The 20,311-nt window shown below is 42.0% G+C and overlaps 2 protein-coding genes across 2 annotated transcripts; both read right to left on the reverse strand.

The window, feature by feature from the left end:
* Window positions 1-1,084: 1,084 nt before the first annotated feature.
* Window positions 1,085-3,407, reverse strand: phlda3 (pleckstrin homology-like domain, family A, member 3). Its single transcript, XM_033629767.2, has 2 exons — window positions 2,723-3,407; window positions 1,085-1,686 (listed from the first exon to the last, which is right to left on the reverse strand). Exon 1 carries the CDS (start codon window positions 3,168-3,170, stop codon window positions 2,733-2,735), a length of 438 nt encoding a protein of 145 aa, XP_033485658.1. The 5' UTR covers window positions 3,171-3,407; the 3' UTR covers window positions 1,085-1,686; window positions 2,723-2,732.
* A 976-nt stretch (window positions 3,408-4,383) lies between these two features.
* Window positions 4,384-15,433, reverse strand: csrp1a (cysteine and glycine-rich protein 1a). The gene is made up of 7 exons (XM_033628212.2): window positions 15,275-15,433; window positions 15,110-15,185; window positions 11,996-12,105; window positions 10,660-10,828; window positions 10,449-10,578; window positions 10,261-10,357; window positions 4,384-4,829 (listed from the first exon to the last, which is right to left on the reverse strand). Exons 3-7 carry the CDS (start codon window positions 12,102-12,104, stop codon window positions 4,753-4,755), a joined length of 582 nt encoding a protein of 193 aa, XP_033484103.2. The 5' UTR covers window position 12,105; window positions 15,110-15,185; window positions 15,275-15,433; the 3' UTR covers window positions 4,384-4,752.
* Between the last annotated feature and the right edge of the window lie 4,878 nt (window positions 15,434-20,311).

Raw genomic sequence — 20,311 nt, forward strand, 5'->3', positions numbered from 1 at the left:
AACAGGTGCCTGTCTAAGGCAGTTCTTGTGACAATGTCATGGTCCCCCTTGAACTCTGTCACTATTTCACTATAAAAATATACACAGAGATGACATCTACAGTTTCAAGATTCCTTAAAACCCCAATTTTCTTTGACTGGACTCACACTGGTGTGGTTCTAAATTCAAGTTTAACAGATACAAGTCAAATTTGATCCGGAACAACCTCAGTGAACAAAAAGTTGTTGCACCTGTACAAAGGTAGAAAAAATGTAGTATTTAAATTTTTGCACATTTTAGGTTACCTCAGGAAAAGTCATCAAATGTCAGGCTAAAAGAATGGCATTCAGAATGTTAAAGGACGTATAGGCTAACACATAACCAATACCTCGTACTTCTCCACAGATCTCTTCACATAAAGTGTTGTGTGTATTTACCCGTGCCCACAACCACACACACTGCTTAGACCAATGATCCATCACTGGGTGTATCCACTCCTTGCAGTGCTCCTGGTCCCTTGCTGACTCATGCGGTGTGGCTAGCTTTGGGGTTTTCCACAGTAATGGGAGAAGTCGCTACACAATCAACCCTTTATTCTTGACCTGCACTGAGCCCCACACACACACACACACACACACACACACTGCTCTATTCTTGACACACAAAATGCGCTTGAATGAACAATATACGCTCGGCCTCGCTAACGAGAGTCTGCTGATGCTGAGGCCTTGCTGAATTTCATGCTGGGTGTGCACGTAAGGCTCCTGTAGGTGAGTATGTGTGGGTGGATGTTTGTGTGCACACGCCTTGGGCTCACTGCGCTTCTCATTAGTCCTCCACGCTGCTCAGAACAAAAGGTGTTCTGACTTCAGCACACACGCAAGAACTGGAGAGCAACGCCGCTGTGTGCGTGTGTCTATGTGTCTGGGGATGTGTGTTTTTTTCCGGAGGCTATAACAGCAAGGTTACACCACAACTGGAAACAGATGAGCTTAGCAATTAATGGTCTGAACCTAAAATAAATTGCAGCTGACTGTTTAGCTCTAAGAGATATTATATGTTCCAGTGTGGGGAACTGAAGCTCAAAAATAGAAACACTTCAAGATTACTGACAAAAATGTATTTAATCTTTTGAAGAGCGTAATACTGTACATGGTTTCAGCAAATATATAGAATACAGTGTGCAACGTATATGAGCAAAATATTTGTTCTTCATGTTCGTCTTTAGAAAAAGCATGCAGACCCGTTCAGTCTGTAACAAAAGGTTTCAAATGGCAGTTTGTTTCCATCAAAAGCAAGACTGAAGAAAATGACTCCTGTTTCAGCAACGTCAGAGGACGATGGGAGTTTATGTCCAAAACGGAAGATATTTTTGAAACGTCAAGGCACAAAGGGTGTCCCAGATCCTCAGTCTCTGCCCAAATAACGCCATCTTTTCCTTTCGCAGCGGCCTCCGCGGTGACCTCAAGCAATGAGGTCATGACCAAAACAAAAAACAATTTCATCCATGCTTACAGTATGTCAGAATCCTAGGCTTTGTATGACAAGAAGAGTGTCTGTAACACTTGATCTCAGTCCTTTAATCCATATTCACTGATGGCCGCACTGCACATCCCATCATGCTGTGCACCACAGAATCAAGCTGATGGATCTGGTGTCCTCTGCTCTGCTCCACTCTGATTGGTTCCCTCCCAGGAAGTGAAAAGGCTGAAGAAAGAAAAGCAAATTTTTAATATCAAATCCTTAATGTATATGTTTGATACTGTGACAGCTGATGGTGTTCTACAAAATGCATTTTTAGTGAGTTATGTGACACTGTTACCATGGCTACTAGAGTTAATTTGGGCACTTGACTACTGCAGCTCTCTTAAGGAAGCATCGCTGTGGATTCCTGGACCGTGAGCTCATAGTTCAGACTTACACACACACACAGTTCATGAACATTTGAGATCTCAGTGACCCGTTTCACTAAATAACACCGCTGTCATGTGCCGGCACCAAATGTGGAAAAGCTGAAAAGGACACACAGGGTGCTCAGCTCTGGTCATCCCACATGTCCAGTTGTCTTAGGGTCTGTTAAATACACAGAAGAAGGCTGTAAGTGTGTGTGAGCGTGTGCGTATTTAAAAATACTTGGCTGCCTCGTGAGGGAGAGGCAGGCAGATGTTATTTTGGAGGCTCACATTGCATCGTAATTATGTCCTGGAGTGAGAGTTGGTGTGTGTCCTAAGACGACTGAGGTGCAGATAAGGCCGATGACCATAGTAAGAAAGAACTGACATGGCTTTGACTCTACACTGGAACATCTAAACACTCAAGTGGTGCTTGTAAATAACTTTCAGCTTGAGCCTTGAGTGCTGCTCAGACATGTGCCACCACAATTCCCAGGAGGATGGATGTTTTCATTCCATCCAATCACTGCCGCAGCTTGTTTCAGCTATTAACACCAGTCCAGGCACAGGAGGGGAGATATCAGCACTTAGAGGAGACTTTGATGGCAAATAGTTGAGCATCTCTTGTGTCATTTAACGCTTGATGTGCTTAAGTGATGCTTTGACTTTGGGTTTAACTGTTTCATTGACACAAAGTTGGTACTGGGAGTGAATCTGCCTGAGACACTCCAGCTATGGGAGGGTGTGGTACCACACAGTCTCCCTGACCCAAAATAAGCCTATGTAAGCCTAAATTAGTTGATTAAAGAACTCTTATTGGCTACATTTTGGTGAGTCTTTTCAAGGCTTACCTGCACCAGGTCAGAGCTCCTCATCCTCCCCAGTGCTGCCCAGGTGTGCTGTTGACAGGTGCCTGTTCCGCCCAGTTTGCACGGCCTGCAGGTTCTTAAAGCGCACCAGTGCCAGAGCAATCTCCGCGTTCCACGCCGTGCCGTCCTGCGGACACCGAAAGTCTATCTCCTTCCCCGTGGCCATGACCACGGTGAAGTACACCAGCCCTCGCTTGTACTCCACGCAGTCTACCGTGGCCATGCGCTCAAAGCGGAGCTCCTTGGCTTTGGAGCTCCACGCTGTGCTCGGAGCATCACCAACGCCACCACCGCCGTCACCACCTTTGCAGTTGTGCAGACGCAGCCCTTCCTCTGTGAGCACGCAGCGCTTCTTCTTCCACAGCTGGAGGAGCCCGCTGCTGCGCTTCTCCAGCAGCCCGTCCCTCATCACTTTGGCCGGGAAGGACATGGCTACACTGAGCCCGAGTCTTTACACAGAGCCGAAACTTGGAGAGTCTTCAACAGTGATGCGCCTCAACATTAATCCATCAAATACACATCTAATATGTGCCGGTGCCAAGTGTCTCTCACGAAAACATATTTTTAAGCTATGACATAAATGAAAGAAGTCAATACAACAGCTCTCCCAAAGCCTGTGTGTCAATGCACTCCATGCGTAATGACAGCAGTGTGTGGAGCTTGGTAGGCTGGTCTGCCTGGATATGTTTGAACATGCCCGGCTCTGCTGTGGACCTTCCCCGCCTCCTCCTGATGACGGCAGGAGGAGATCCGGGCTGTTTATGAAATTTCCTGCTTGTGTGAGCGCGCGCGCGCACGGATACAGTGTGATTTTACAGCTCTGTGTGTTTATGTGTTAACAGAAAGACAGGTAGGTGGGTTTAGCCACCTCCCACTTAGGTCACAGTGCACCTATAAAAACCTGCCACACACCTGTCAGTATAAATAGACCGTGCACTTAAAAATAAGTCAGTTAAATCAGATGTAGCTGCGCATGCAAGTGCCAAAAAAGTGTCTATGGTGAGCTGCTTCATCTTGTGTGTCTCTGAGAGCTGGAATGTGAGTGGGAGGTAAAGAAGTCAGATGTTGTAATATGTGAGAGAAACAAAATAAAGATTTTGTTGAATAGTTATAAACAGATGACTATCCCACTTCTGATATATTATTTATATATGTTTAATAGGCTACGTTATAAAACATTCACACATCCTGAACAAGCAGGCATGTTTGATTCCAATGAAAGACACCTGACTGCACTGATTAAAGTTAAATTAGGTGGAGATACTGGTCACATTTTTCCTAACAAAAGAGGTTTCACTTCACTGCTCTCCTACAGAGGGAAAGCTTAATTATGACAGCCTTCTTGTCATTCTTCACATCCCTGACGGTAACATGGCTCTAATGTGACACATGAGCCTGTATGGGTGGAGCGGAGCTGTGATTCCCCCAACTTTACAAGATCCTGTACTTATGTCCCAGCACTGTGATGTGTCACTGCAATGTTATGAGAGGAATGGATAGATGGACATGTGACATGTCTTGAAACTTAAACACATGATGTCACCCTCTGATAATTAACTTCCCTATTCCTTAAACACAGACAGACACAGTTTCACTCACATGCTCTTATGTAATCTTTGCACCAATTAAGAAAGGCAGTAAAATGTTTTCACTTTATTTATTATCATGCTGAATGAAAGGCAGAACATACAGCATTTACTCCATTACATTATTGTTAGAAAGAGAAACAGAGCAGATAGTGCAAATCATCAAAGCAGCGTTAAACGATAAGTAATGTTTCAGTACTAAGTGTAGGTTATGTGTCAAGATTTACTGTAACAGCACTAGTGATCATTTAGAGCCTTTATGAGGCAGAGATGATGTCATCGTTTCCACTGTACAATCCTTGAATGCAGCTTTTTGATCTAAGCATGTGTCTATGTGTCTGCCAGGTGCAGCAGTCTGCCCCCTGCAGGAGGAAAACAGGAGTGCAGCTTTGTGGACACAGGTCACCGTTGATCCCAGTGAGGTCTCTACTGAGTGTGCGACAGCGCCCCGGCTCCCACGCCATACCCAAATCCCTTGGGACCAAAGTGTTTGCCATAACAAGCTGTTGGAAAGAAAGGTAATGTCAGAAACACTCCACTTTAGGCTATCAACGTCATATCCTTCAGTTAACCACAGTTGGTGTACGGCTCAAGTTAAAGCTAGCTAGCTAAAGCTTTAGCCCCATTTTGGACCTCAGCAGGGGGTGGGGGGAATATTTTATTTTTATCCGTTAATGTATCTTGCAACAGGTTACGTTTTTAGAAGCATTTCATGAACTTAAATGTGTCTACTTGCTGTCTAGTATAGTAAAATATTCGCCTGGGCAAAATAAATGTTGAAATAGTCAACGTTATTTTCGTGTAGCTCCGCACTCTACGCTGGAACGTAACCAACATGCACGTGCCGCTACATGCCTTGGCGGAAGTAACTAAACTTAACTAAACTAAAATAATAATTATTTTTATTTTATTGTATTTATTTTTTACTTTTATTTAGTTTTTACCTATTTAAAAATGTAATGAAACTAAAGTAAAATAAAATAATATTTATAATGTAAAAAACTAAAAAATAAAAACAATAATAATAGTTTATGTAATTCATTCCTTTAATTTATTTTTTGTATATTAATAATATAAAACGAAATAAAAATGATTATTATTTTATTTTTGTATGCATGGTCAATTCAGAATATCAATATTTATTCTCAAAATATGCTTGAGTTAATAATGTTCGTTGGGTAAAATAAAAAATACAAGCATAAAAATAAAAAAAGTTGATCTTGTCTTTGAAGTGGTGGCTTCAACACTTTGTTACTCTCTTCCTATAGGTATCATCTAGACCTGCAACTTACTGTTAGCCTGTTTTTATTATTGCGTCACTAGTCGTATCATTTTCTAGATTAATCGTTTTGTCTGTCCTGTGTAATTTCTCAGAGCCCAAGTCACATCTTCAGCTTATTATATGGACCAAGTCTTCTGACCACTCAAAGTGCTTTTTACACTATGAGTCACATTCACCCAGTGACACACTGGTGGCCAAGGCTACTATTGAAGGTGCCACCTGCTACTTAGATGTGCGGACTGGAGGAGCCGGGGATCGAACCACTGATCTTGCGATAAGTGGACAATCTGCTCTACCTTCTGAGCCACAGTCACTGTTATTATTATCATGTATAACGAAGAAAAGCCTGAAATTCTCAAATTTGAGAAGCATGACACTAGCAAATATTTGGCTTTTCACCTAAAAAATGAATGAAATGATTTTTTAGTGATCAAAATAGTTGACAATTTTCTGTCAATCGACTAATTGATAAATTGACTATTCTTTGCAGCTGTGCTCTCAAGTGAACCAGAATCTACAGTTCTAAATCCTTGAACTAGCTCAGTTAAGTGGAGCACAGCCATCATTAATGTTGTCAGTTGCAGCTGTGCTTCTCCTGCTTCCTCCTCTTGTATTGTTCTTTTGCCTAAGACTTTTCACTTTGGGAGCGCTGTACCGAATCACAGAGTAATGTACAACTCCAGTTCCATGGTCACAAATTCAGTGGATATGGAGGAGCTCTCACAGAAGACTTTGAATCATCAAAGCAGTAAAGCAAATGTGTAAAGATAGCTCCATGAAGCCATATCAGGGAGTGAGTGTGCATAATATCAGAGCCCTGGAACTAGCTCCCCTAAATGGAATGCAGCCATCATTAATGTTTTCCTGCTAAGTCAAAATGTCTGCCATGAAATGGCTTTATTGACCACTCAGCGAGGTGTGATAAACATGCATGTATATATTTGTCTTTTGAGATATCATAACAGCCCAATTTTGGGACATTTTAACTTTTATGTGTACATGAACCAGGTTAGTTTGCAAAAGAGAGTCACAAAGCTTGGACAGAAGCTATGTGTTGCGGTGTTTGCTTTTTTCCTTTGATGTAAAATTAGAATAAGTCAACATATGAAAAAACAGAATTTGAAATGAATAAACACCCTGCACAAATGCTAAACAAAATATTAGTTTGTGTAGGGCTGAGCTAGTTTTCTCAATTCAATATATCCAGAATCAGAATCAGAATCAGAAATACTTTATTGATCCCCAAGGGGAAATTATTTATGTTACAGGTGCTCCTTGCAAGACAGGAAAGATACATGAAAATATAAGAAATTTAAACAATAGTATTAACAAATATATAGTTAAATAAACAGGAATTATTAACAAACATAAATGTAAATTATATAAATTATATATGTGTGTATATATATATATATATATATATATATATATATATATATACATATATACATACATATATATATACATATATACATACATATATATATATATATATATATATATATATATACATATATAAACATATATATATATACATACATATATACATATTGTAAACAAAATTTACACAAACAGAATATATACAGTCAGGGTGAACGGGGTTATTGCACAAGTTAAATTAAGTTATTGCAGTGTGTGAAAGTCTCAGGGCCACTCAGAGGGAGGAGTTGTACAGTTTGATGGCCACAGGCAGGAATGATTTCCTGTGGCGCTCAGTGGTACATCTTGGTGGTATGAGTCTCCCACTGAAAGTACTCTTGTGCCTGACCAGCACATGGTGGAGTGGGTGTGAGACATTGTCCAAGACAGTTCGTAGCTTAGACAGCATCCTCCTCTCTGACACCACCATCAGAGAGTCACACTCCGTTCCCACAACGTCACTGGCCTTGCGGATCAGTTTGTTAAGTCTGTTGGCGTCCGCCACCCTCAGCCTGCTGCCCCAGCACACAACAGCATAGAGGATAGCACTGGCCACCACAGACTCATAGAAAATCCTCAGCATAGTCCGGCAGATGTTGAAGGACCTCAGTCGCCTCAGAAAATAGAGACGGCTCTGGCCCTTCCTGTAGAGAGCGTTAGTGTTCTTAACCCAGTCCAGTTTACTGTCAATGTGTACCCCCAGGTACTTATAGTCCTCTACAATGTCCACACTGACCCCTTGGATGGAAACAGGGGTCACCGATGTCTTGGTCCTCCTCAGATCCACAGCCAGTTCCTTTGTCTTTGCCACGTTGAGCTGCAGATGGTTCTGCTCACACCATGTGACAAAGTTATCCACAACAGCCCTGTACTCATCCTCATCACCCTTGGTGATTCATCCAACTATAGCAGAATCATCAGAAAACTTCTGAAGATGGCAGGTCTCAGTGCAATAGCTGAAGTCCGTGGTGTAGAGGGTGAAGAGGAAGGGAGAGAGGACAGTCCCCTGCGGGGCCCCGGTATTGCTGACCACTCTGTCTGACACACAGCGTTGCAAGCGCACATACTGTGGTCTGCCAGTCAAGTAGTCTACAATCCAGGACACCAGGGGGGCATCCACCTGCATTGCTGTCAGCTTGTCACCCAGTAGAGCTGGACGGATGGTGTTGAATGCACTAGAGAAGTCAAAAAACATGACCCTCACAGTGCTCGCCGGCTTATCCAAATGGGCGTAGACGCGGTTGAGCAGGTAGATGATGGCGTCCTCAACTCCAAGTCGGGGCTGATAGGCGAACTGGAGGGGGTCCAAAAGTGGCTTGACCATGGGCCGGAGCTGCTCCAAGACGAGTCTCTCCAGGGTCTTCATGATGTGGGAGGTCAATGCCACGGGTCTGTAGTCCTTGGAGCCACTGGGACGTGACGTCTTTGGCACAGGAACAAGGCAGGATGTCTTCCACAGCAAGGGGACCCTCTGGAGACTCAGGCTCATGTTGAAGACATGCTGAAGTACTCCACATAGCTGGGGGGCACAGGCTTTGAGCACCCTGGGGCTGACACCATCAGGGCCTGCAGCCTTATTTGAGTGGAGTCTCATCAGCTGTCTTCTCACATGGTCAGCAGTGAAGCACATTGTGGAGGTGACGACACATGGGGGAGGGGTGTAGTCCTCATGATGGAGAGAGCAGTCAGTCTGACCATGGGGGGATGAGGTGTGAGGAGGAGGAGGAGGAGGAGGAGGAGGAGGAGGAGGGGGGGTCAAGCAGGAGGGTGTTAAGGTGTGAGAGGGAGGAGTGGGGGAGGAGGGCAGAGTGGGAGATGGTTGACCAAGACAGACAGCAGAAGAGTCAGGGGGGGGGATGGGCAGGGCCAGCAGTGTCAAATCTGTTAAAAAACAGATTCAGTTCATTGGCCCTGTCCATGCTGCCTTCAGCTCCTCTGTGGTTGTTGGTCCTGAAGTCAGTGATGGTCCTCATTCCACTCCAGACCTCTCTCACGTTGTTCTGCTGGAGTTTCCTCTCCAGCTTCCTCCTGTACCTCTCCTTAGCCTCCCTGATCTTCATCTTCAGCTCCCCCTGTATTGTTCTCACCTCCTCCCTGTTACCAGTTCTGAAGGCCCTCTTCTTTGCATTGAGGATGGCTTTGATGTCCTTTGTTACCCACGGTTTGTTATTTGGATAACAATGGACAGTCCTGGCTGGGACAGTGGAGTCCACACAGAAACACACAGAATCATTAATGGAAAAGTTTTTAATCTAAACAAGCTTTGAGCGATTTTTTTTTTCCTGACTGTATTATCCGTGTGCACTTGAGTATATCTTTATGTATTAGGGAGCCCTCTGCTGTATGCTTGTGTTCATTACAACTTAGTCACCCACTCAGACCACTAGTTCAGGAAGAGCAGTCTTGTTCTCAGTCACACTGTGTATGTTGCGTGAGCAGTGTATGATGCATCATATATCACATCTCTTTCAGACAAATGCAGCCTGAATGGATCAACACAGGTCATCCTGCCTGTCTTCACCACTCTGGACCAGCATTGAAAACAGGTCTGGTATAACATTACTTAATTACCATACAGTAAAACACTATAATAGATATGTTATTGACCACAACTTGTAGGCCTCTTATTAAATCTCAGAGTGAAATTAAACACAGATGTAAGTGTATATTATTAAGTTTCCATTAAGAGACCAAAGAAATAAAACAAACCCTATAAAACTGCAAAAACTACTTGTATTAGGTCTGGTATATTTGTGTGGTTTAGCAGATGCTGTGCTGCGTTAGGGCTCTGACACACCAAGCTGACGGTTTGGTTGGACGCTAGTCATTGTTGGGCTGTTGGCAAGCGTCTGTTCACCTAATTTTTGCGGAGTGTGTCCTACACTGTTGGTACAAGTCGGCTCTTGTTCATTTTTTCTAACCCATTCAGCATATTGAATTGGCATTGGACCATGGCTGAGAGAAATCACTCTGATTGGCAGTTCAGGTCAGTGCACGCGAAGACAGATGGAAGTGAGGAAAGCAAACAAACTATGGTTGAAAGGGTGGGACATCAAAACAAACTTGATGTATTAGATAAGATTTTGTTTAGTCATCGAGCTCTTTAGCAGAAAGGGTTTTGTAATTGTTAATGTTCGCTAGCACACTAGTGTTTGCTACGAGCTAGTTAGCTGTTAGCGGTAGTTTAGGTGCAGGTTTTTTAACTGATTCCTGTAAAGGAAGGGAAGTTGTACCTTTGCAGTAGATTTCTCCGTCCTTATCAGATAGTGTCGTTGACTCAAGGCTCTTCTTACATGTGGCACAGGTGAAACATCCCTGCTTGTGCCACGCCTGTAATTAAACAGAATATCCATTATAAAAGGGGTGGGTTTTTTTTTTTGCGAGCTTGCACATGTGTGAGCATGTGTCTGTTTTCCCTTACACTCCCAGCTCCAATCACTTTCTCTGCAGCGTAGACAGCCTTGCCACAGCGAGGGCACTTGTCTGACCCTCCAAACTTCTGAGCCAGCTTGGATGGGTTTGGGTTGGTGGTGGGACGATGAGGAGCCGGTCTGATGGAGAAAGAAAGGAACCGTGCATTAAAGGCTTTTAAAGGTTAGAGGTTGAGGAATGTATGTCTGTGTTTAACTCACTCTTCAGGTGTAATGCCCAGAGACTCTCCCTTGTCCATGCTCAGTGTCCCTGCTCCCTGGCCATAGCCGTAGCCTTTTGGCCCGTATTTCTTGGAGTAGCATGCCTTGCAGTAAACTTCATCCTTATGAACAGTTACAGTTGTGCTGTCCAAACTCTTCCGACACACCACTGCAAAACACATTCACACACACACACACACACACACACACGCACACGTACATGTATATTATTGTTTTGCATATTTGCGCTCATGTTTTCGAGCACATTTGTATCTTTAGATAGGCTCCTAACTGTTTCCATATATGGAACAGTGCTATCAAAGAAGCATGTTCTCATCAAAATTCCATCATAGGAATGTGCGATTACAACGCAGGAACACAAATATTTTCACTCGACTCCATGACCCCACATATTTTTCCCGCTGAGGCAGAGAAACACTCAATACATTTATTTAAATTATATTAATTTTTTACACTTCATATGCATGTTTATGATTTTAAGATAAAAATACAAACAAAAATATACCCTTAACTGTTGAAAGTGTAGGCAGATGAGTTGGAGGTGTTTGCTAGAAACCTTTCTTACAAAAAAAAAAAAATCTAACTTAGCAACAGTAAATGACAAGTTTCAACCTCTAATAATCAAAGAGTGACAGTCCCTTATAGATCTTATTTATCAACACCAATGTTAAAATATCATACAGGGGGATAGCTGCATTTTATTATACTATTCCACCTGTGCACACGCATTTTTGGATTTTGGATTATTGCAGAAAATAAGCTTGGTGGCAAACACAAGTTTATGATACTTACAAGTTATGATAGGCAAGATAATCTTCACAAATTAGCGCCACTGTTATGATTTTTGAAGCGTAAATGTAGTCGCCAGAAGTTAAAAGCTAATATTAGGCTATAAAGAAACTACACTACGGTCACAAGACTTAACGTCACCACCACAGCGAGGCTGTAAAGGGTGTTTTGCGTGAAGACATTCTGTAGTCCCATTTAGCCACTTGTTAGCAACCACCTTTTTATAAGACACCTAAAAGCATGAAAATTTACGAGTGGGGGATTTGCTGACGCATTTCATGCAGTAGAAGGAAACCACAGACCTTATTTCAGGCACCTAACCAAAAACCTGTTCAAAAGACCCACTGACTTTAAGACAAGGAGCTGGGAGTGCTACAATGCTGACTCATTTCCGGGTTTTAGGACTCATTCCTGCACCAATCTATCAGTTTAGTATTACGTGTGACTTTAATTACAAGTGACAAGTGTCCGCAGCTTGGCGGTTACCATGCTCACAATGACAGGAAGCAACAAAGAGTTTACTCACTGCACAGGAAGCAGGACTTGTGGAAGCTCCCCCCGTCACAGAGCACCTCCTCTGCGAAGTAAACTGTCTTCTTACAGCAGACACAGTTGTTTCCTCCTCCCAGTGGCATCCTTAGCGTGAACACAGACACACACAGACACACTGTGATGACAGCTTTTTTGTTTTTCAGCTTATCCTAGTTGTCTAGAAGCTCTCTATAAAGACAGTGATTGTTGTTTCAGAGAGTAGGAGCTAACAGTGGAGTTGTCATGTGACTAGAATTTGGAACTTTTATGCAATACCTTGAAAATATCAGTATTTGATAACATCCTTGATACCACAGGGGGAAAAATGCACTGAGGGCATACAATTTAAAATGTTACTAGATGCCAGAGGAGTAAAAATCTGTGTCTGTGGACAGTGTCTGTGTGTAAAAGGATTTATAAGTGTGTTTTTCTAAGCCATACAATAAAAATGCTTCTTTCTTGACCTGGTTTAAAAGCCTGTAATTTACTGGTGGAACTAGGGCTTAAATAGAAAAACAAATGTATCAATGCACGAATAAAGTCCTTGACACAACCATCGAGCAAACACATTTACAAGAGTTTCTGCTCTAACAACCCCATTTAAGCATCCAGATTTGGTCGCCTGTAATTGTGGCTTTGTGAAGCCGGGTCCCAGAGACTGTAATTTCACTCCTGCCAGTTCTCTGTGGCTTCTGTAACCGTCCAATAAGCCAGCAGGGAAGCAGAAAATGCAAGATTTTTTTGGTCATTTACTAGAGATGGCAGTTGTTGCTCTCTTGAAAAGTGGAGACAGCCAGCGTGGAAGTAACGTGAAAACGTGATTTTCCGAGGAGTCTTAAAGTTGGTGGAATGTGAGCGATCCTGGCATCCTGCCTGTTTCTACCCAGTGTTTCCCAGCACCACCCTCCCTGTCCAATCTCATGTATCCGTATCCACATTCCTGACTGGTAAACCCTCCCATCTCTCTCTCACCATCTACTCCCTGCCTGTCTGTGTCATTCTGCATCATTTCAGCAGACCTCTTAATCCGAGCTGTAGGTTTGTTCTATTCGGCAGGAAATATGTCAGATGAAGAAACAGCTGCAGATCTACCTGGGTCAGCTCTTTTTTCTTTTGGTCAGAGGACACAGCTGAGCTCTCAGAGCAGAGTACAGACATGTTAGGCCATTTCCTATCACCTTTTGACGCACTTCCTGTTTTTTTTTTGTGATTCTGAGACTCACCTAGAGGAGCTTAGCCCACCAGATTATCTCTCGCAATTCTTTAAAAGTAAATACAACACCCCGAAATTAAACATAACCTCTTTGCCGCTGTCACCAGATTGGTAGTTAATGTGAATATGAGATCATTGCATGACATTAAATCATAGCTCGGAGTGAAGTAATGGGTGGAGCAGTTTTTCTGGCTGCTGCTGCACCGTGGCTTTCCGTCATTGTAAGCACAGACTGTTTCAGTCTGTTTCTGGGGGTTATTCAAAGGCCAGGCAGTGAAATCCTAAAAGAGATATGGGAGTAATTGACTGGGAAGAAAAAGCTCTGCAGTTTTCTTGAGTGTAACTGGATTGGAGGGTGAATATCATCGCTGGGGAAGTACATTCATTAAACATGTATGTGTTACATATAAATACTTTATAGGATACAAAAAGGATCCTCACTTATGAAGTTTTTTTGCACACAGTCTGTCTCATATGTAAAAAGTTTTATTGCCCAGGCAAGCTAATTAATATAAAGCCAAAGTTGTTTGTGCTGAGTTTCTGGCTTTATCTGTAACTGCTTCAACAGTTGTCAACTTTCTGTCTGTGCTTTCAAAAATTAAAATTGAAACAACAAGTCACAAACTGAGGAGCATAACCGCACAAGTCTGAACTGAGGGTAAGGTCCAGGGAAACAGTGGCAAAGCAGGAGAAATATAGGATGTGAAACACAGAGGAAAGTGAAAGGCCTCAACAGCCACACTGGCATTTTGAGCATTATTTTATTCAAAGGCTTGTTGTTCGTATTTGTATTCTACAATCCTGGAAACAAGACCAGAGTTTTCAGTGAAAGCGGAAATATCAGGAATGTTTTTGTACCGGCCATTGGTAGAAATATATACTTTTAGAGCTTTCCAGCTGCCCAGCTAGGAAAATATGAGTCAAAGTGGTAAGTCCAATAACTCTCCAACTCTTTGATGTTGTTTTGCAGCAAATTTGGAGGCAAGACAATCAAAGAGGAGCAGAAAAAGATGTTGTGATGTGACGATGACTCCAACTCCCAGCTGCAGGATGCACAAAACAAGTAAACAGAAGGTGAGGAAAAACAGGAGAGGAATATGATGAAAGAGCCTAGTTAGTTACGTCAATATTTATTTAGACTTGTGCAGGTACAGGCTGCTCTGACTTGTTATGACGAGGCATCTGACAGGATTGACAGACGGCGATGGGTCTGACAGGGTTAACAGGTGTCATTTTAAACCACAGGGTGGAACTTTTAGAGAGGTGAGACTTCTCACTTGACAATTGTAATGGTTTTTGGGGCCATTTTTTTCTAGAAGCACGAGGTTTATGATTGATGTTAAGGCTTCTCTTAGACCAGTAACTTGTATTTTCACTACATGAATACTCAGCCATTATGTTAGCTCTGCAAGTTTGGACTTGTGGGCATGCAGATACTTTCACAGGAATGCTCAATTAAAACAGTGAATGTGAGGTAAGAAGTGGAAGCTTCTTGACAAATCAGGAAGTCCGCTCATGAAGCAAATGTGACTGCATGTGACATCTTTGTGATTTAGGCTGAGATAAACATCATAATAGGAGTTGCTCTTTGTTCTATATTAACATTTACACCTTTGTCATTCTCACCAGTGAGCTTAAAGATCTTAGCATACTGTATTTGGTTTTCTTACACACAGTGTTCCAAATTGTGTTAATGTTTAACTGCACACTTTAACTGTACACCTCTTGGCAAACTCTAATACATGATAGCTGTTCAAACAAATTCTGGCCTCACTTGCACTGAAAATGCTGTCACGTTGTGGCAGAGTGTTTCTCCCATCATGCATCGGCAGAAAGTAGGAAATTAGATAGAAGCAAGCAGAAAGCAGGAAGCTGTGATATATTAACATTTCTTACCTGCAGTTAGTAGGTGCTGTCAGTCAGTGGTGATGGACAGGTTACAGCTTGACTCCCTGGTCGGTGAAATGTAGCTCTGGGTGTGTTCAGGAAACCAGCAGTACAAAGTTAGGTGGAGGAGTTGCACTTTTAGTCTGCAGGAGAAAAGTAACTTCTCTCACTAACCTGATTTTTACGACTTTATCCCGGTGATACAAATGCTCTCAGACAGAGTTCGCTTTTCCACTCTGTTCCAGATGTGCTGAAAGGAAGGAGCCTCTTTTGTTGCAGCTTCAGTCCGCAAACTTACTGCGTGTTGAGCAACAGGAGTGGAGTTTCTGACTGAGTGATTGGCTGAGTGTGAGAAAGAGAGAGGGGGGGTGAATGGGGAGGGGACTTGGACTGAAAAGCCATGTATCCACTGCACAGTGGAAATATTTTATGCCGACAAAGAATTAGAGCCACAAACACAGTGAGGAAGAAAGAGGAACTATATACAGAAAAAAATATAAAGTGCGCTGTTTGTAATGTTGCAAGAGGATTTATGTTTTTTTTTCAAATTCCTACATTTTGAAATGCATTTTTTAATCTCCCTTTCCTTTTGTGTCACATTACTGCAGGCCGTTTTAGTAATTTCCTTTCTGGTGCAGTGACAGGATGCTAGGTTAATGTATGAAAATGTCTGTCATCTTTCATAAATTCCTTCCCCTTTCTGTTTGAGCTGTTTGTTTTTGGTTGTGGGCTGTACTGTACATGAAATCATGAAAAAGGCCCACTCTGCAGACTATAAAAGAGCTAAACTGGGTGAACTCTACTGTAAAAACAGTATGAAAATTTCATATCAAGATTTTAGTGAACAAAATTATCAGGGTTATCAGTATGATCAAGGTATTGTTAAAATGTGCCTGAATGTCCCCAAAGCACTGACACACAGTTGAAATCATTTCAGCAAGTTTTATATCAAAAACCACCAATAAAATTAGCAGCATTTTGCACTTTTTGTTTGCATTAACATTAAAATAATAACAAAGCCTTTACATATTTATATTTATATATGTATATATATATATATACATGCTTATTTAAGCATATGAAGCCATTTCAAATGGATCAAATGATCTCGAGGCGCAGCGGGGGGCAGGAAGGGGGCAGGTTTGTGTGAAGCAGTCTGGATGAGAGTCAGCACCTCCGAGTCTGAGGCCATGACTTACCTATGGTCATGAGCTCTTGGTAGGGACTGAAAGAATGAGATCGCGGATACCAGCTGCCAAAATGAGTTTCCTCCGTGGGGTGGCTGGGCTCAGCCTTAGAGATAGGGTAAGGAGCTCAGACATCCGGAGGGAGCTCGGAGTAGAGCCACTGCTCCTTTGCGTTGAAACGGGTCAGTTGAGGTGGTTCGAGTATCTGATCAGGATGCCTCCTGCACGCCTCTCGCTGGAGGTGTTCCAGGCACGTCTCACTGGTAGGAGACCCCTGGGCAGACCCAGAACACGCTGGAGAGATTACATATCTCATCTGGCCTTGGAATGCCTTGGGGTCCCCCAGGAGGAGCTGGAAAGCCTTGCTGGGAAGGGGGACTTCTGGGGTGCTGTACATGTTCGTTGTTTTGCCCGTGTGCTTAACTTTCAGGAGACAATTCATGTATAATCGCATAGTCTTTATAGATGTTGTTTGTCTTATCTGTGCTGTAAAGCAAAGTGGGCCCAGACTTTCAACTTAAAAGATGACGGTGCCTCTCTGATTTGTTTGTCCCCCGCTGTCCGCACTGTCTGTCATTTTCCCCCATGTGAGTTTCTTTGTCACCGCAAGTTAGTTATCTTCGGTTCACTTTTACCTCTTTTCATTTGATAATCGCCACCACAAGGAGTCACGAAATAGTGACTCTGGTAGGTCAAGAGGCAGAGATATCCATTTAGAGCTCCTGTATGTTTTAATAGAAATATCGATAATCGATGCCAGAGTATTGATAATGTATTTCAAGATGAGTAATACAATTTTTTACCGCATCAATTTCATGGCCCACCCCTGATCAAATGTGCAGTAACATTAAAGATAGCCTGTCTTTGAAATGCTTGCTTGTCACTGTAGATGAGAGTCAGTAGCATCACTGGGTTTGCCTGCAACACACCCACTCTGTACACAAGAGAACAGCAAAACAAACCTATGTTGTGTGCTGCGCCTGCGTCTGGAAGATTGTTGCTATGTTTTGTTTGATACTGGTTAGTATTTACCGTGAGATTTTCAAAACTTGGTAATCAAACACATTGTTGAAGCTGTTATGATGTTTAAGTTTTCTGTCTTTGGCTTAAAGCATCGTCGCCAGTCCTGAAATACTTAAACATACTTAAACCTGAGAATAAGATTGTTGACAGGAATATAGGGAGGATATGTCCTTGGTGGATTGCAAAGGCTTAACCTTGGGTGGGAGAGAGTGAGTGTTTACACTACACTAACCTCCCAGCTGACTGTGTCAAGAATTATCTTAAATGACTCATGTTCCCTTTTGATGTTTTGACTGAAGGTATTTTTTCCCCTCTGTTCTGTGTTTTATCTTATGATGCAGTAAATTCGTCACACTATCTTTTTATCTGTCTCGAGGTTAACCTTTAACTGATAATCAATTTGAGGAGTCCAGTGGTAAGTCGTCTGTTTTCTCTCATAAACAGTAAATACGACACAGTCTCAAAGTAATTCCAGCCTTTGTATTTTATCACCACAGTCTTAAGTGACCTTTAGGGACGAGCTGGTAAAGGTCACTCTGAAATGCTTAATGGATGAGAAAGCATTAAATTGACTGAGGGGCTGCTTGCTAAAGCAGAGAGGATGATGAGGATTCAGCTCTTTAGTGATTGACCTCTGCTACCATCATGTGGTCACTATGGGTACTGCACACCAGGGCTGAAGTTTAAGAAACTTAATACAGTGACTCTTTACGCTGACTTGTATGTGCATTGTCAGTACGAACACATCAGTTACTGTTTGTTTAAATGCAGGGTTGCAACTAATGGCTGTTTTAAGTATTGATAAATGTTCATATTGAGTTTTTCATGATCATTCAGATTGTTCCTGTTTTTGTGTCAGTCCAAAGTGACATTTCCAGAAGTTAAATGTGTTTTCTGACAAACATTCTAAAAGTGTATTTTGTCATCTATCATAGAGGACTGAGATAGAAACTCAGCAAATATTTCCCAGCAAATATTTGAGAGGCTGGAGCTTTAGATTATTTTAGCATTTTTGTTAAAAAAAAAAAAGACTTTAAGGTGAACTCCACAGTTCTTAGGTAGTACTACTGTCTATGTAAAAAAAAAAAAAAAAGTTGTATAAAGCCTTTTGTTGCTCCAGAGAGAGCTGCGCAAAATCTGATACACTGCTGAAGGTGATGTCACCTGAGGCTGAAGACCAAATGTTTGAAAATGAAAAAAATCTGGGTGTGTGGAGTTAAAAAGAAGCAATGTCACTAGTCCTCCGCAGCTCGCTCCTCATTTCTGCTTGAGGCTAGTGCCTCAAGGCTACATCAGCTGCCACTAGTAAAACACACCTAAATCTTTAATTGAACTATGAGCAATGAAGTTGCATTGTGGGTAATGTAGGGGGCAGGTTTTAAACAGAAAGAAGAATGTACAGAATAAAAAAGACAATGTCTCTGGTTTGATTTCTTCAGCTCTGGTTGGTGATGTATGTCCCAGCGTGACTGGTGGAGGCTGCACAGTGATCGGCCACTATTTGAGGCAAGGTCTGTCGATAATAGTTTAAAACCAAGAGTAATCAAAGGTACAAGAGTGAAGAAGGCGCTGACACACTGGGGGACATGATGAATAAAAGACAGGAACATGCAAATATTTTGTGTTAAAACTATTCATGCTGGAAGCAATTTGCGACAGTTGCAACACTAAATAGAAGATCTGAATAGATTCGCACCAGCTCTTTCTTCAGAAAAAATTATGGATTCAGCATCTTCCAGAGATGATAACGTTGTCCTCCTCCTCCTCCTCACTCGAAAAAGAAGAGGAGATTTTGGGTACATCATGTTTTACAGAGAGAAGTGTTTCACTGCCTCATACAGCTTTCTTCTTATGTATGACGCTTAAGGCTTAATCTGCACAGAATCTCTTAGAGGGTTTCCTTAGTTACGGTAAAACATGAACTCATTTACTGTGTTGAAAGAGATTTTACAGCAGATAAAGTTTCCATGGAGATTGTTTGTTTGCTTGGACTTTATCGTCTCACAATGTTGGCTTATAGTTAGATAGTGAAAAAGGGCAGATGAAATGAAGACAAGAAAACCATATTGGTCAGAGGAGGAAAATATTATACCTCTGGAGGGATACAATCATAGAAAGCTCATACTACAAAGTAAATTTGATGCCCAAATACCTGAAAACAAAAAAAAAAAACAATTGTAGAAAGAAATTTTAACAAAAATGAATTCAGTCAAATCTTAAGTGTAAAATCCAAGGTGTATCCATTGTAGAGTCAGAGGTATCTCAAGTTTGTTTGTTTGTTTGTTTTGCGTTGGTTGCTAAGGTCATTTGTGCAACAGTTTTGGGGCGGGGGGTCATTTTAGTTCAGGGGCCACATACAGCCCAATTTGATCCCAAGTAGGCTGGACCACTGAAACCACTGCATAATAACCTATAAATATTAACCCCTTCAAATTTTTCTTTCATTCCGAAAACATTCATCCATTTACCAAACAAAGCAGAAAGAAAAATCATGTGCAAATTCAACAGTATGTCTCAGTTTTTCCATTTTCAGTCAGTCTAATACGCACTTTCATTACATGGGAGTTTTGTCAGTGCCTCAGCAGCAGGGTTCCACTAATATTGTTTGAAGACAAGTCTGATACAGACTCTTTTACACTGAAGCTGCTGGTTGACAATAGTTTGTACAATGTTAAATATCTTTAAATGTGACCACAGAAAGTACTTATTGTTATTTCAGAGAGCTGTATTCAGCCTCTAAGGCAGTATTTGGTGGGCCGGTTCTGGCCCCCCGGGCCATATGTTTGACACCGCTGGTCTAAGGAATTCCTTAAGTATAACACCAAGGCAAGGAGAAAACCATAAATACCTAAGTAAGCATTTTAAGGAACCTTAAGGAGAAGACTTATTTTGAGGAAACCTTAACTAGGACTTTAAGGAGAATCTAATGTTAAGGTGTTTGTGCAACCGCCCCCTAGTGACCACACAGGACACCCACAGGAGAGTCGTGGTAAATTCAGCC

Source organism: Epinephelus lanceolatus, chromosome 8 (assembly GCF_041903045.1).
Source record: "Epinephelus lanceolatus isolate andai-2023 chromosome 8, ASM4190304v1, whole genome shotgun sequence".
In the NCBI taxonomy this organism is placed as follows: Eukaryota; Metazoa; Chordata; class Actinopteri; order Perciformes; family Serranidae; genus Epinephelus; species Epinephelus lanceolatus.